This window comes from Tursiops truncatus, chromosome 10 (genome assembly GCF_011762595.2).
Source record: "Tursiops truncatus isolate mTurTru1 chromosome 10, mTurTru1.mat.Y, whole genome shotgun sequence".
In the NCBI taxonomy this organism is placed as follows: Eukaryota; Metazoa; Chordata; class Mammalia; order Artiodactyla; family Delphinidae; genus Tursiops; species Tursiops truncatus.
Window position 1 is genome coordinate 31,078,670 of NC_047043.1, and position 13,582 is coordinate 31,092,251.

Here is a 13,582-nt window from a genome sequence, read left to right on the forward strand (position 1 = left end):
GCAGCCCAGATCAGGCACTGCAGAGGCAGCAGGCAGGGTGTTTGAGGAGAAGTCCCTAAGGGCTGGCCTCAAAGGCCATCACCCCACCTCCTGGGGACTTCTGGCCTCCGGATGGCTGCACCCGCTGCAAATGGGGTGGGAAGTGGGGACACGGTATCCCCACAGGGAGCCCAAGGAGGTGATAGAATGGGGTTCTCAGAGGAGACAGGCAGAGCCCCAGGAGGGAGGTACGTGCTGGCATCTGCCCCACTTGGAGCCAGACCTATGGAGCAGCAGGGGATGCGTGGGGAAACATCACGGCCCAGCCACCCTTGGCTCATAACACATAGAAAAGTCGGGCAGGGACTGCAAACGTGCACTGGGAGGTGAGGGAAGCTTGCAGGCCCCCAAAGGGCTCACCAGGCGCCGATATTCCATGATTCCAAACATCTACAGCAGCCGAATGAAGGCGAGGGGGCGCCTTCCTGAGAATGGCGTCCATCTTAATCAACAGAGAAATGTCTGGTGGCCGGGATTCTCTCTCCTCCCTCAAACGAGAAACTCTGGGAAGGCAGGAAGCACCCTGAAAGCAAGGACCATGTCAGCCGCCTCAGACTGGGAGCTCCCTGAGGGTAGTACTTATACTTTCTTCACTAACAGACTCACCACCCAAAGACAAATGCAACCTTTGAAAATCTGTTTCAGCTCTCGGTCCTCTGGTCCTGAGGGGACCCAGGCCCGGCCTTCCTCCTATAGGCCCCTAGGCCTGACGGGTCCTTTTCCTTTGAATCCCTGTTCCCCTCGGTTCTAGCTCATCCACCTTTGGAGTCACTCCCACCTCCTCCTCTGCAGATGCTCAGCCAGGCCCTATCTTTGCCTTGCATTTTCCCTTTCCAGGAAGATTATGAATATTCACTGATTCCTTCCCTGCCCTCCCCTGTTCCCCATGTCCTGATGGATAATGTCCTGTGGATGCAGCTGAATTATCTTCCTCCCAAGAACTCCGAGGCCAACCTGGTGGGGCCTCCCAGAGGTCATCTCGTCTGGCCCCCATCTGTAGGCTAAAGCCAGCCCCGGTAAGTGAGAGCCCATTCTGCACCAGGGCATAGCCCACATGGCTGCTAGTCCATAAATTCTGGAGGTTGCGAGGGAGGAAGGAAGGAAGGGGAGGACAAGATTCCATAGCCCTTTCCTCCAAATCCCTTGTGCTTCTCTCTCTGCCAGTTCTTCTCAGCCTCTAGCCTCTCTCCCTCCTGCTATAGATGAGGCCCACTTTCTTTTGGTGAGACTTCAATAAAACTGACTGGCTCTCCTCATTCTAGAAATTTCGACAATACTTTGTCCTGCCTGGGTCAGCCCTTGCCCTGAGTCTTCCCACCAAGGCAGACTGCTGCTGGTCTCTGACTGCTTTATAAATATCCTTCCTTCCTGGAACCTCCCTCCACCCGCTGAGACCATCATGCTAAGACTTATGAATGGGAAGGGACAAAGGTCCTAGCCCCAAAGAAATGATCATTTATTTAGATGGTTCAGATATGATTGGTGAGTAACAACTACCCCAAAACATCATAGTCTGAAACAACAACAGCCGTATATTTACTCACAACCCTGTACATCTGGGCAGGAGATTGCTTGCCTCCTTTTTGTGTTGTGCAAGAGTGGCTCACCTGGGGCTAGAGAATCCAAAATGACCTCACTCACACGTCTGGGGCCTCAGCTTGGGGTGGTTGGAACAGTTGGGGGCAGGCTGAGCCCCTCTCTTTCTCTCTACGTGGCCTCTCTCTCCAGTAGGGTAGTTGAACTTCCTTACAGCATGGCAGCCGCCGGCTAAGAGGGAAAAAATGGAAACTGCAATCTCCCTCAAGGCCGAGGCCCGAAAGTCCCAGAACATCTGTTCTGCCACATCCTCTTAGTCAAAGCAAGTCATAAGGCCAGCCCAGACTCAACAGAGGAAAAGTAGACTCTTTTTCTTGCAGCACGCAGACGTAGGGGTGGAAAGCGCTGCTGGCAGCCATATTTGGACCCAGGCCACCACAACGGCACTAACACGTGAAACGGATCCAGAATCACCAAGTTCTGTACGGATCCACCCAGCCTCCTTACAGGAGGAAAGGGTAGGCTGTCAGCTTCCTTGGAGAAGAAGTACACAAAGGCCTTTGGGGCTGTGGCCAGGGTAGGTTGCCCCTTAGGAAAAGGGGAAAGGGGCTCAGGCTGGGCAGAGCAGAGTTGAGAAGGAGCGCTATGTCTCCAGGGAAAACAGTGGCCAGACCAGAGGGGAGGGTGTGAGTCCCACAGAGGGGAGAAAGGCTGGGACAGCTTGGCACTGAGCCTTGAGAGGTCCTTTGGGAAGGCTGCAGGGGGTGTATGAGCAGGTCTTATACAACTGGGGGATGCAGCATGTTCGTTTTATCCTTCTTTTTCTCCAGAGTCTATTTAAAGACTGTTTCTGTCTTCCAAGGCTGCGTGTTGCAATCTCTTCCATCTTAGGTTTCAGATCTTCTACTGACGAGCCCAGGCCCTAGAGACATCTCTTGCCTTGCCACGCTTGGGGAAATACGGATTTCAGCCCTGGGTCTGGCCACCACCACATCCTCCCCCGTCCCATTTTTCTTCTGCCTGTTTGTATTCAGTCTAGACGATTCATTTTTAGTTGTTGATGTCCTGCCCTAGCCTGGGGCAACTGTGGTGAGGTGGGAAGAGCACTGGAATCGGAGTCAGGAAAGCTGGTTTAAATTCTGGCTTGGCCATTTTACTGGCTGTGAGTCGATTCGGGCAAGTTATTTACCCTCTCTGACCCTCATCTACCAAGTAGAAATAATGAGCCCCGTCCCCAGGGTGGCTAAAAGGAGGAGACAGGGCCTGGCACAGGGGAAGAGGCCTCTCTGTCCCTCATCCCCACCACCGACTCTGAGTTCCCCTCTCCTCACCCAGCCCTGCTCAAGTCCCCACCTGTCAAAAAGCCTGTCTACCCACCACTCCCGCCAGTGCCAGCCATCACCTACCTCCATAGTCTTGGGATAAAACAAACCCTCAGTCACCAGGCTTCAGTTTCAACAATGTCAGGCAGATAACAAATGTTTATTGAGCATGTCCCAGGCACGTTCTAGGAGCTGGAGATACAATGTACAACATTGAACAAAACAGATAAAAATCTCTGCCCTCACATTGCTTGCATTCTAGTAGTGGGGGAAATAAGAGGAGGGGTAAATTTTAAAGCAACACTGTCCAAAACGGTAGGCACCAGCCTCATATGTATACTGCATACTTGACATGTTGCTACTCCCAATTGAGAAGTTTGATAAAAGCAAAATACACGTCAGATTCGAAGACTTAATACCGAAAAACATAAAATCTCTCATTAATCATTTTTATATTGATTCGATATTTTAGATATGCTGGGGTTAAGTAAAATATATGATTAAATTAAACGTCACCTGTTTCTTTTTACCTTTCAACATCTGGCTCAGAGAACACTTTAAACTACATACATGGTTCATTCACATCATAGTTCTATTGGACAGACCTGTTCTAGGGTATGTTAGATGGTGGCATGTGCTATGGGAAAAAAAAGAAGGATGGTGAAAAGAGGACCCCGAGTGCAGAGGAGCCCGAGTGCAGGGTGTTGATTGTAAATGCAATAGTCAAGCAGCCTTGCTGAGATGGTAACAAAACTTAAAGGTGAGAGAGCCACGCATGCCACATCTGGGGGAAGAGGACTCTAGGAAGAGAGGACCGCACGTGCAAAGGCCCTGAGGTGGGAGCGCACCCGCGAGGAACAGAGAAGCCAGTGTGGCTGGAGCTGAGTGGTCAAGGTGGGGTCAGAGGTCATTGAGTTGGGGAGATCAAGGCAACACAGATGGTGCAGGGCCTTTTAAGGCCACTGTATGGACTTTGGCTTCTTTCGCCGAATAAAACGGAGTCTGCAGGGTTTTGAGCCAAAAGGTAATATGATTCAGCTCACATTTTAACAGGCTCACTCTGGCTGATGAGAATGCAGGAGAGAGAAGAATCTGGAAGGCCAGTTGGAGGCTCAGGCAAATATCCACTTGGGGTGACAAGAGCCCCGACCTCACAGGTCTTGTGGATCGTGTTAACCAGCGGAAGAGCCACAGGTGGAAAGCGCCTGGAAAGTGAGCACTTAACTAGAACCAAAGCTGCACGAGGGCAGGAACCTCGCCTCCCTAGTCCCCCCCCACCCAGTGTGGCCAGGAGAGGCAGGGGGGTGCCCTCCCTTTTCAGCCACCGAAGTCACCTCTACCCTCCTCAGGGTGTCTCCCACGGGAGGATTACAACCACCTCCCTGCAGAGGTGCTCCTTGTTTAAAACCCCTCACGTGCTGCTCATCCCCAGGTCATAGGCTCTTGGCACCATGGGTGCGGCAGGCAAGGGCTATTCCTGCCTCTCTCTCCCACCTTCATCCCCTCACCCACTCCCTGCCCGAGTCCTCCCTCCATGCCTTCGCTCACACTGCCCCTTCTGCCTGGGATGTCGGCTTCAACCCTTCCACCCGCCCCTCCATGTTGTCTTCTCCTTCACACTCTTTAAGGGGCAGCCTAAGGGTAACATAATGAGCAGACCTCCCAGACTCCACCACCCGCAATCCATCCCCACTCCCAAGCTGGATCAAATGCCCCCATCATAATTTATGTATTTTTCTATTTGTGGATTTATAGTTCTGTGTCTCCTCACCCACCCTCACCAGATCCTTGAGGGGTGGAATTGTGTCTTATTCATAACGGCATCCCTTGCCCTGGCACGATGGCTGGTGGCCCAATAAATATGGTTTGAAGGAATAAAAGAGGCTAGAGAAGTGGATTTGGAAGCACTGTTCAAAAACGCCAAAGACCCAGACAGCTTCCACCTTCCCCGGGCCTGCAGGAGAGCTGGGCCTACGCAGCAAGGCAGGGCAGGGAGTCCCCTCAGGGGCAAGTGGAACCGTGGGCCCACCTTCCAGAGGCTCAAGGAACTCCAGGACTACTACGTAAAACTAATTTATACCCTGGGGGTACAGGCCCCACACAAGCACCCCCTTCCCATTCCCAGCCCCTTCCTGTCCTCTGGGAAACAAGCTCAGAGACATGGCCAGTTCCTTCCCTGACAAGGGACATTGCCTGGATCACATGACTCCTGAAGGCAGCTCTACTCATTGCAGGGCCCTTGGCTCCTATCTAAGGAGCTGTCTCTCCCTCCCCCACTTCCACAGATGGTAGAAGATGAACGAGCTCCCCCAGGACGGGCCCAGCCAGAATGGAAAGACTCTGGCCCCCGGCACAATGAGGTGGGTCACCCCGTATCCTACACGCTTGGAACCCCTTTCCCAGACCTCAGGCAAATGCCATGTTTCCCATGGGAGGAGGGAAAGGGGCAGGAGGAAGTCTGGAACAAAGATTCAATGGAGAAGGAGAAACCAGGAGGAGCTTTGAGATCAGAATTAAATTCTTTAATACAAAATGCTTTTTTTTAAGATATATCTGTATTTCTTTGTTGTTGTTTAAAAATAAATATGTACTACGGAATATCTCGAAAAACTGCACTAGAGACAAAGATGTGATGTTAATATCTTTTCCCCCACAATTATTACGGATAAACAGTAGCACCAATAAATAAATGATAACAAATATTAAAATTAAAAAAGGAGAGAGATTTAGTATGTAGAATTCTCTATTTTTTCTTGTTTTGTTTTTACATATAAAAAAACAGAATAGCAATGTCTATCAGAATCATATATACATAAACATATATATATATATTATATATATATACACAAACACGAGTTACCAAATATATATATAGTATGTAGATGTATATTGAAACCTTATTTCAAAGGAATGTGTGGTGGGGAGCCAAGGGAAAGGGGAGGGCAGAACTGAGTGTTAGCAAAATTAAATATCTGCTCAGGACAAGCTGGTGACTGTCACCGATCAGAGCAAGAGAGATTGGAAACAGGAATTTTATACACAAAGACCAGTACAAATAAGAGAGAGCGAGACAGCAAGAGATGGATCTCATAAATAGTTGAAATTAAATATTAACCAAGAATACTGAAAAAAACCCTACTCTTTAATTAAATTAACTGTTTTAATTTCTAATTAAAAGGGCATATTAAATAACTACCATATATAAAACACTTCTCTTTTCTCTGCCTCCAGGGTGGGCACCGGGACCCTGCCCTGTCTCTCTATGCCGCAGGAAGGGTCGGGTTGGGGGACGGAGGTGGGTTAACCACTCACACACACACAGCCAGGTCTCCTGGGGGGACAGAACTAGTGGTTTCAATGGTCTGAGGACATCGGGCCCTCCTGGGCTGTGCCCCGGGAAGCGAAGCTGGGAGAGGGCCAAGGCAGGAGGCCCTTCCCTCAGAGGATGAGCTGCCACTGGGCGGCCCTTCCTCCACCAACGTCTCTCTTCTCTTCGCCAAGGCATGTCAGTGGCCTCCTGGGCATCTCGGAAGCGGGTGAGAGGAGGTGAAGGCTGCCCAGACTCCTGAATCTTCCAGGCAAGTGCCCCTGGGGGCAAAATGCCCGTGCAGCACGTGGAGGGGTTCTCCAAAGCACAGCAGTGTCCCGAGGCTCCCCCAAACTCCTGGTCAGAGCCAGCGTCCTCGTGCCCTGTACCTGTTGCCTGTCTTTCTGTCCGTTTGACTCGGGATAGAGGCTCGGGGCCAGGGCTGGGTTTGTCGGTGTTTCCAAAAGCAGGCCAAATTTGCCCCCGTGCCCTGGCCTTGCGCGTCCCCAGGCAGGTGAGGGGACCCCGGCTTCCCTAAGAGGGATAAAAAGATGATGCCAGAGTCTCTGCTTCCATCCTCTTCCCTGTCAGGATCTGGGTGGGGGCGTTCTCCTCCCAACTCAAGTCCACAGCAGTCAAATACATCCAGTGAAGACACCAATAACATTAGCAATGTTAATTTAAAAAAAAAGAATATATATATTTTATATATATATATAAAATATATATATTTATTTTTATATATTTTATATATATATATAAACGCATGTATGTGGGTGGGTGTGTCTACAGGAATCCCAGAAATAAAACTCTCTAATCTTCCGGGCTCGGTGATTTAGCAGCAAGAGAAATAAAATGGCGATCCAATTCCAAGAGGGACCGTGCTGGGTCACCCGCCCGGGAATGCTTCTGCCGGAGTCTTGTGCTCCGGACCCAAAGTGCTCTGCGCACAGCCTCCTCTTCCTTCATGTCAGGTTTCTGGATTCAGGACTGTTCTGTTGATGGTGGTGGTGGTGCGGGGGCAGCGGCTATGGGTCATTCTGTGTCAGTCTTTCCTGGTGAGACGTCTCGTTCCTGAAACTCTGAGGGAGGCTCCTTCCTCCCACCCAGCTCACCGCCTTGGCTTGTCACATCTGCAGAGAACGGGAAACAGAGGCTGGGGGTTAGGGCCAGGGGAGGAGCCCCGGTGGGGAGGCCGCAGCCTCCCCTTCCTGCAGCCCGAGGCCAGCAGGGGAGAGGACAGAGAAAGCGCAGTCCTGCCTCTGGGAGAGTGGCAGCTACGTCCGGGGCTCCCAGTCTGCCCTCTGGAGATTACAATCTAGCTGAGACAAGACAAAGGCAGAATGACATCTCATCACAAGCAACAAATGAACACGTCCCAAAGAACAGTCCCTAGTTGACATTTAAGAGCTGATAGGTGAGCAAAGTTGGACCAAGTTAATCAGCAAAGCCTCCCTGCAGAAGGAGATGTTTCAGTGCAGTCCCTATGGTGCTGGTTTGGGGGAGTGAGTTGGGAGAGCAAAGGATAGGGCCTGTGCAGAGGCCAAGCAGGCCAGGAAGCTGGGGAAGTGAGGCTCCCAAGAGAGGCGGAGCCAGCAGGGCTTGGGGCCCTGGGAAGGTGAGAGACACACCTCCCCTCGCCATGCCCACCGTCCTGGCCTCAGCTGCAGGCCCCAGGTACCAGGCTGCCTTACCTTTCCAATATGCTATTTAACTTAGGGTCGGGGAGGCAGAGGGGACTCCTAGAACTTTCCCATCATGCCCCTGCACCTGGGCTGCTTGCCTTTTACCCTCCCCTCTTGAAGAGAGGTCAGAGCAGGCCCTGCCCTTCTGAGAGCTTAGGAATGGGGATCCTAAGCCTCCTGTTTGAGGACTGAAATTCCCCCATACAGCCAGGTGAGAGGATGGGTTCGGGTAACTTCAGTTAGCCCCCAGGTCACTGCAGACATCCCCCTATCCCATCACTGCAGAATGATCACCGTGGTAACCCTAAAATGGCAAATCCCTTATCTTCTCGGAGGTCCCTGGGAGATGTGGAGACCCCTCAGGCAGCCCTGGGGTGAGGCAGAGCCCCCACCCCAGCACTAGTGTACACTTCCTGCCTTCACGTACCGCCAAGACAGACAGAACCCACAGTAACACCCCCAGGGCCTGGTCCCCAGCCTCCCTGACACGCACAAGCCACAGGAACACGGGAGACGGGGGAGAGAGCTACACTCCAAGGACCCTGTTAACCAATGAGGCATCTGGACTAGCCGGGGGCACCCTGGCCCTGCCCGGGAATCCCCATAAAAGCCTCTCCTTCCTGGGTGAAGCTTACGCTGGCCCAGAGGGCTCCCTGCCTTTGAGCACAGGCCAGACGAGTATAAACACCAGCGAGGCATCAAAAGATTGCCAGCCACCTGTCACGGCCCCGTGCTCTTGCCCTCACCCCTGAACTCGGTCATGTATTCACTCACGCACCTGACACTTCCTTGGTCCCTGGTGTGAACAAGGGACAGAGGCACAGATGCCTGGGGTGGGAGTGGGGGGTCACACAGATGAATAAAACCTAGGCCCAGGGGTGAGGAGCTCACAGCCTAACATTAGGAGAATGGGTGTGGCTCCCTCCCTCCACCCATCCCAGGGGCATTTGGAAATAGGTGGGCTGTTCGGGGTTGTCGCCGTGATGACTGGAGTATTAAGCTATCTAGCGTCTCCTGATGTTAAATCTCCTATCTGCCCTAAACCAACAGGCAGAGCCCACGCCCTCCAGGACCCCAGTCTGAGGATGAACTCAAGCCCTGTCCCCAAGGAGAGACGCTGAGGGGATGAGAAACCCAGCGGTGCAGACCTCAGAGGCGGTGGCGAGGCCCCCAAGTGTTTGCGCTTTGTAGAGGCGCATCCCCCCACGCCGGGAAGGGCCCTTCCTATTAGCAGCAGAGGTAGGAATCACGACGTCAGAACCAACAGCCACTACGAGCAGGACCACAGGACACAACACTCAGCCTGCGTCCACACCACCACGGGAAGCCACACTGGCCTGCCCACTCACGCAACCAGGGCAAGCTCTGAACTGGCCCTGGCGGGCCGGCCAGCACCCGCTGCCCAGCGCAGGGGCCCCGCGAGCAGAGAAGGCGGCAGTCACCAGGCAAGCAGCTAGAAGCTGAGCAAGCAGCTGGCCCCTTTCAGGTGCGCGTTCGCTCGCTCTCGCTCGCTCGCTCGCGCGCTCTCTCTCTCTCCCCATCTCTGTGCAAAGCCCCTCTCTGACTTGCTCGCCCTCTGGGAACCAACCTGCAAGTACGTTCGTTTAACTCAAGCTGCCTCGCCTTGCAACGCGAGTCTGTGTTTTTGCAGGAACATTTACACGTCTGCGGATCTTGTACAAACAAATGCTTTCTCCGCTCTGAGCAAGGCCCACAGGGACTGCAAAAGGCAAAAGGAAAGACATCTAAGCTAGAGCGTCAGCAGAGAGAGAGAAAAAAATCCATGCAACACCCCCGACCACGTCAGCAGCTGCACCCCACCCAGCTCACGGGCCCCACACCCTTCCACGCCCTGGAAGGGTCCGACGCCACAGCGGAAGACAAGAGAGAGCGGCGGAAAGAGGCAGCACTGGCTAGGAAGCCTGCCCGCAGGAAGAGGCGGACGTACACGGGCAGAATGCAAGGACAGGGGTGCTGTAAGGGGCAGCGCTGTCCCACGGGCACAAGTGCAAGTCTCGGGCCACAGGGCCCCAACGGCTACCATCCCCGGAAAAGCACACCTTCACTCTCCACCTGCTGGGGATGGCAATCGGGGCCACCTCCTCCCTGTGTGAAGGCTCATGCCCAGGCCCCTCCACCAAAGTGGGGGCTGAAGCAGGGAGTGACGGCAGGCTAGGCCCAGAGGCAGGGTCCACAGGCCAGGCCGCTGTGGCCAAAGGGTCGCCCACAGCCTCAAACCCAGAGGAAGAGGCCACCCTACGGGAAGGCTTCTGTGGGTGCCATGGGTTGGGCTGGAATAGGGGGCTCTCCTCCAGAGGCCCCAAGTCCACAAGGAGGGGCCGCAGTGGTGTTTGACGCCACATCCTCCTTCAGCCAACAACGAGCTGCCTCACCTCATCCACGCCCCTTCCTCACGCCACGTCTGCCCTCCCCACCCCCACCCCCCAGCTTCCAGAGAAGTGCGGAAGCCTAGAGCAGTGGAAACCAGTTGGGTGAGCAGGCATCAGCGCCCGGCACCCGTGCCAACATGGGCCCGCCACCAGTGCCCAGTGGGTGAGGGAAAGGCGGTGGGTGCCCAGCCAAGCCAGAGGCCCCTCCCTGAATCCTCCAGGCCCACTCTGCCCACCCGCCCACCCCCAGCCCTGGACCAGCAATGCCACCACCACATCTACCCATCGGTGCCAATTAGTGGAGTGAGAGTGAGAGAGAGTCACTAGGGGAGAGGGAGGATAGGAGCCAGGGAAGGGGAGCAGGAGGGAGGCAGGGTTCCAGGGTCCTGCAGGCGGGAGTTTGATTGGGGGCTGGGAGGCTCCAGGAAACGAGACAGCGGTGGCACCACGTACGCGCTCCAGGATTTATACCGGGATTTCTTGTGCTTTCTTTTTTGCCCCTTTCCCTTTCCTCGAACTGATTTTCTGGAAAATAAAAAAACAGAGACAGACAGAGAGAAAGCAAGGGGGTAGGGGAGAGGAAAGGAAGCAGTGAGGAGGGCAGGACACAGGACACGCTCCGAGGCACGAGGGAGAGCTTGCACACGTGCACGCACACGGGATGGGCCGGGGCGGCAGGCACTCAATGGCACCTTCTTCTCACTTTACCCTTGGGCGGAGCGGGGGGTGGGGGGGGCGGCAAACCCAGCTCCTAGCAAGGCTGTGTGTGTGGCGGGGGGAGCAGAGGCTGGGTGGAGGGCACTGGACCCACAGGCCTCCACGCTCATGGTGTCTCCTGGTTCCAGGCAGGGGGCAAAGCCTAGGGGGCAGGCTCTCTGCCCAGCATCCCTGAACAAGTCTGACCCTGAAGGTCAGGGGCCATAAGAGGTAGGCCAGAGTTTGGGGAGAAGGTCAGAGACTTGACTCGAGGGGGGGCGAGGGAAGGGGGTGCAGGCTGTACTCCAGGCACCTTCTGCCTTCATTTCCAAGTACCAGAGCGAGGGGTCCCTCCAGGGGCCCTGCCTCTGTGAATCTCAGTGTAGGGGAGCAGCTATCTTGGGCGCTGGCGCAAAACCAAGGGTGGCATACGAAAGGCGCCAGCCAGCCCGGCCATAACCTGGGCTGAGAGGCGGGGCCCCAGGCAGGCGGCAGGGTGGGGTGGGAGTTAGGGAGGCGTGGGGAGGGGGGCCTGGGCGGCATCTGGCGAAGCGTCCTCTCCCCAGCCTGTCAAAGCCTGCTACACCATCTCACCAGACTCTCTTCGGAGACCAGGCGAAACCCCACTCTCCCTGTGGGCAAGGCAGGCGTTTGGGGAACAGGCAAGGGCGGCAAGCTGAAGTCTGTCCCCCTCCAGGGAATCAGCCCTCTCCACACCTGCCCGGCCCCAGAGAATGCCCCTCAGGATGGCTGCCACATGGGACAAATGAAGGGGAGGGGATGGAGGAGAGGGGCAAGTCTGTTCCCTCTCGGGAGAAAGTTCTGGAGGAAGGAAGGTCTTCATTCACACGCGCACAGACACACTCTCTCTCTCTCTGAGCCTCCTGTCCCCAATCACTGCTTAGCAATCCTGAAGTTGGGGACTTAGGGAAGAGGCAAGGGGTTGAGGCCTAGGGGGCTTCAATGTCACCAGAGCGTTGGGGGCAGACAGGACGATGGGTGGGGGAAGGGCAGAGGTGCTCTCTCTCAGTCTCTTCCCCTGCAGGCTCTCTCCCGTGCCAGCCGCTCGCCCTGTCTTGAAGGATCACCGCTGCCAGACCTCACCCCCTGCTCCATCCTGACCTGACCCTCCACACTGAGCAACTGAAAGCCTCAGGAAATGGCCAACATTCACCTCTTTCTCCCCGGCCAAGGCGGCTGAGCGTCTCTGGCCTGCCTCACTCCCGCAGGAGCGCACGCACCAAGAAAACACCCCAGCTGGCCCCAAATCCAACTGCACCACCACTGCAGCCACCAACGAGGCCATTTCCTCTAACACACAAAAGCTGGCCTCTCTGCCACCCACTCCCTCTCCCTGCCATGGGTGACAGGAGGCTAGAGCAGGCCCGGGAGCCAGCTTCCACGACAGCCCCCGACACGCCAAGACCGCAAGTCCTGGCCGGGAATGGCCCGGAGATGCATCGTCTCTTCCAAAGGAAGTTCCAGGCACCAGGCTGGGTTTTGTCAGTTGTTCTAGAGCCATAATCCTGGAGTTTGCTCCATCCCCCTGCTGCCACCACAAGTCCCCATGAAACCAACTCTCGGACCCAGTGAAGCCATCAGACCCCCCTGAGAGAGGAAGCCAAGAGCCCCAAACCAAGACAACCACCAAGTAGAGGGAGAAGAGGGAAAGTCACGGCCACTTACTTTTCTTGCCTTGCTCTATCTTTCTTTGGTCTGCAGTGGGTAGAGAAAGAGAAAAGAACAAAACGGAGAGGAGTTCAGATGGTGATGGTAACGAGAATAATAATAATAATAATAAAAACTTAACATAGTATTTATGATACATCACTACAGTTTTAAACTCTTGACATATAAGGACTCATTTAATCCTTATAACAATGCTAAGCAGTACATACTATTACTGTGCCCATTTTACAGATGTGGAAACCGAGGCACATTGAAGTAATATCGAAATGCCCACAGTTACACAGCTGGAAGGTGGAAACGGGCTAACAAGTGGAACGTACTTAACCCTGGCCTAGAGTGGGCCCCCTGAATTCGTTCAGCAGCCATTCACTGAACAAATGACTCCGTGACTCCATCCTTACCTGCATTCACATTTGTTGTGCTGTAGGAAGCTCATCTCTCCTATGTGCTGGCCTTGGTGAGGTTTGATCCGCATAATCTGGAGGAAAAGGAAGCAGATCACAGCGGTTAGTGACCCAGCCAGCCATACCCAGGCGGGAGACCCCATGGCTCCTGCCACTCAGCACCCAGGGGTTCTACAGAGCAGGGAAGGGTGGCGGAAGTACGGGGGGACCAGGGGCTCTACCAGAAAGAGCCTCAGGCCCCCCCCAACTCCCCCCACCCCGCTGACCTCGAGGAGCCCCTGCTTCTCTTGAGGGCAGACATGGCTGCAGGGTTGGCCAGGCTGGGAATTTGGGTCCTGGGTTCTTGCCACTCCCCATCCCTCCCCTCCTCTTACCCCTCCAGGCCTCACCCTACCCCCAGTAACTACCCAAGAGCCACCCACCCCTCCCTGGGGTCTCAGAGTTCCCTCCAGCCCCATCCAGGCTGAGATGTGCCCCATCACCAGGCAGTACCAAACGACTGGCTTTTTAAACT

General features: G+C 54.6%; 1 protein-coding gene across 3 annotated transcripts in view; it reads right to left on the reverse strand.

Moving 5' to 3' along the window:
• Window positions 1-5,404: 5,404 nt before the first annotated feature.
• VEGFA (vascular endothelial growth factor A) overlaps window positions 5,405-13,582 on the reverse strand; it is a 97,142-nt gene continuing 88,964 nt past the window's right edge. For all 3 annotated transcript variants that reach the window (XM_073810689.1, XM_033864163.2, XM_033864167.2), the window contains 5 exons: window positions 13,066-13,142; window positions 12,662-12,691; window positions 10,733-10,804; window positions 9,478-9,609; window positions 5,405-7,337 (listed from right to left, as the gene is read on the reverse strand). In XM_073810689.1, the coding sequence (XP_073666790.1) occupies window positions 7,316-7,337; window positions 9,478-9,609; window positions 10,733-10,804; window positions 12,662-12,691; window positions 13,066-13,142 (333 nt within the window). In that variant the 3' untranslated portion in view covers window positions 5,405-7,315. The remainder of the gene's footprint in view (window positions 7,338-9,477; window positions 9,610-10,732; window positions 10,805-12,661; window positions 12,692-13,065; window positions 13,143-13,582) is intronic.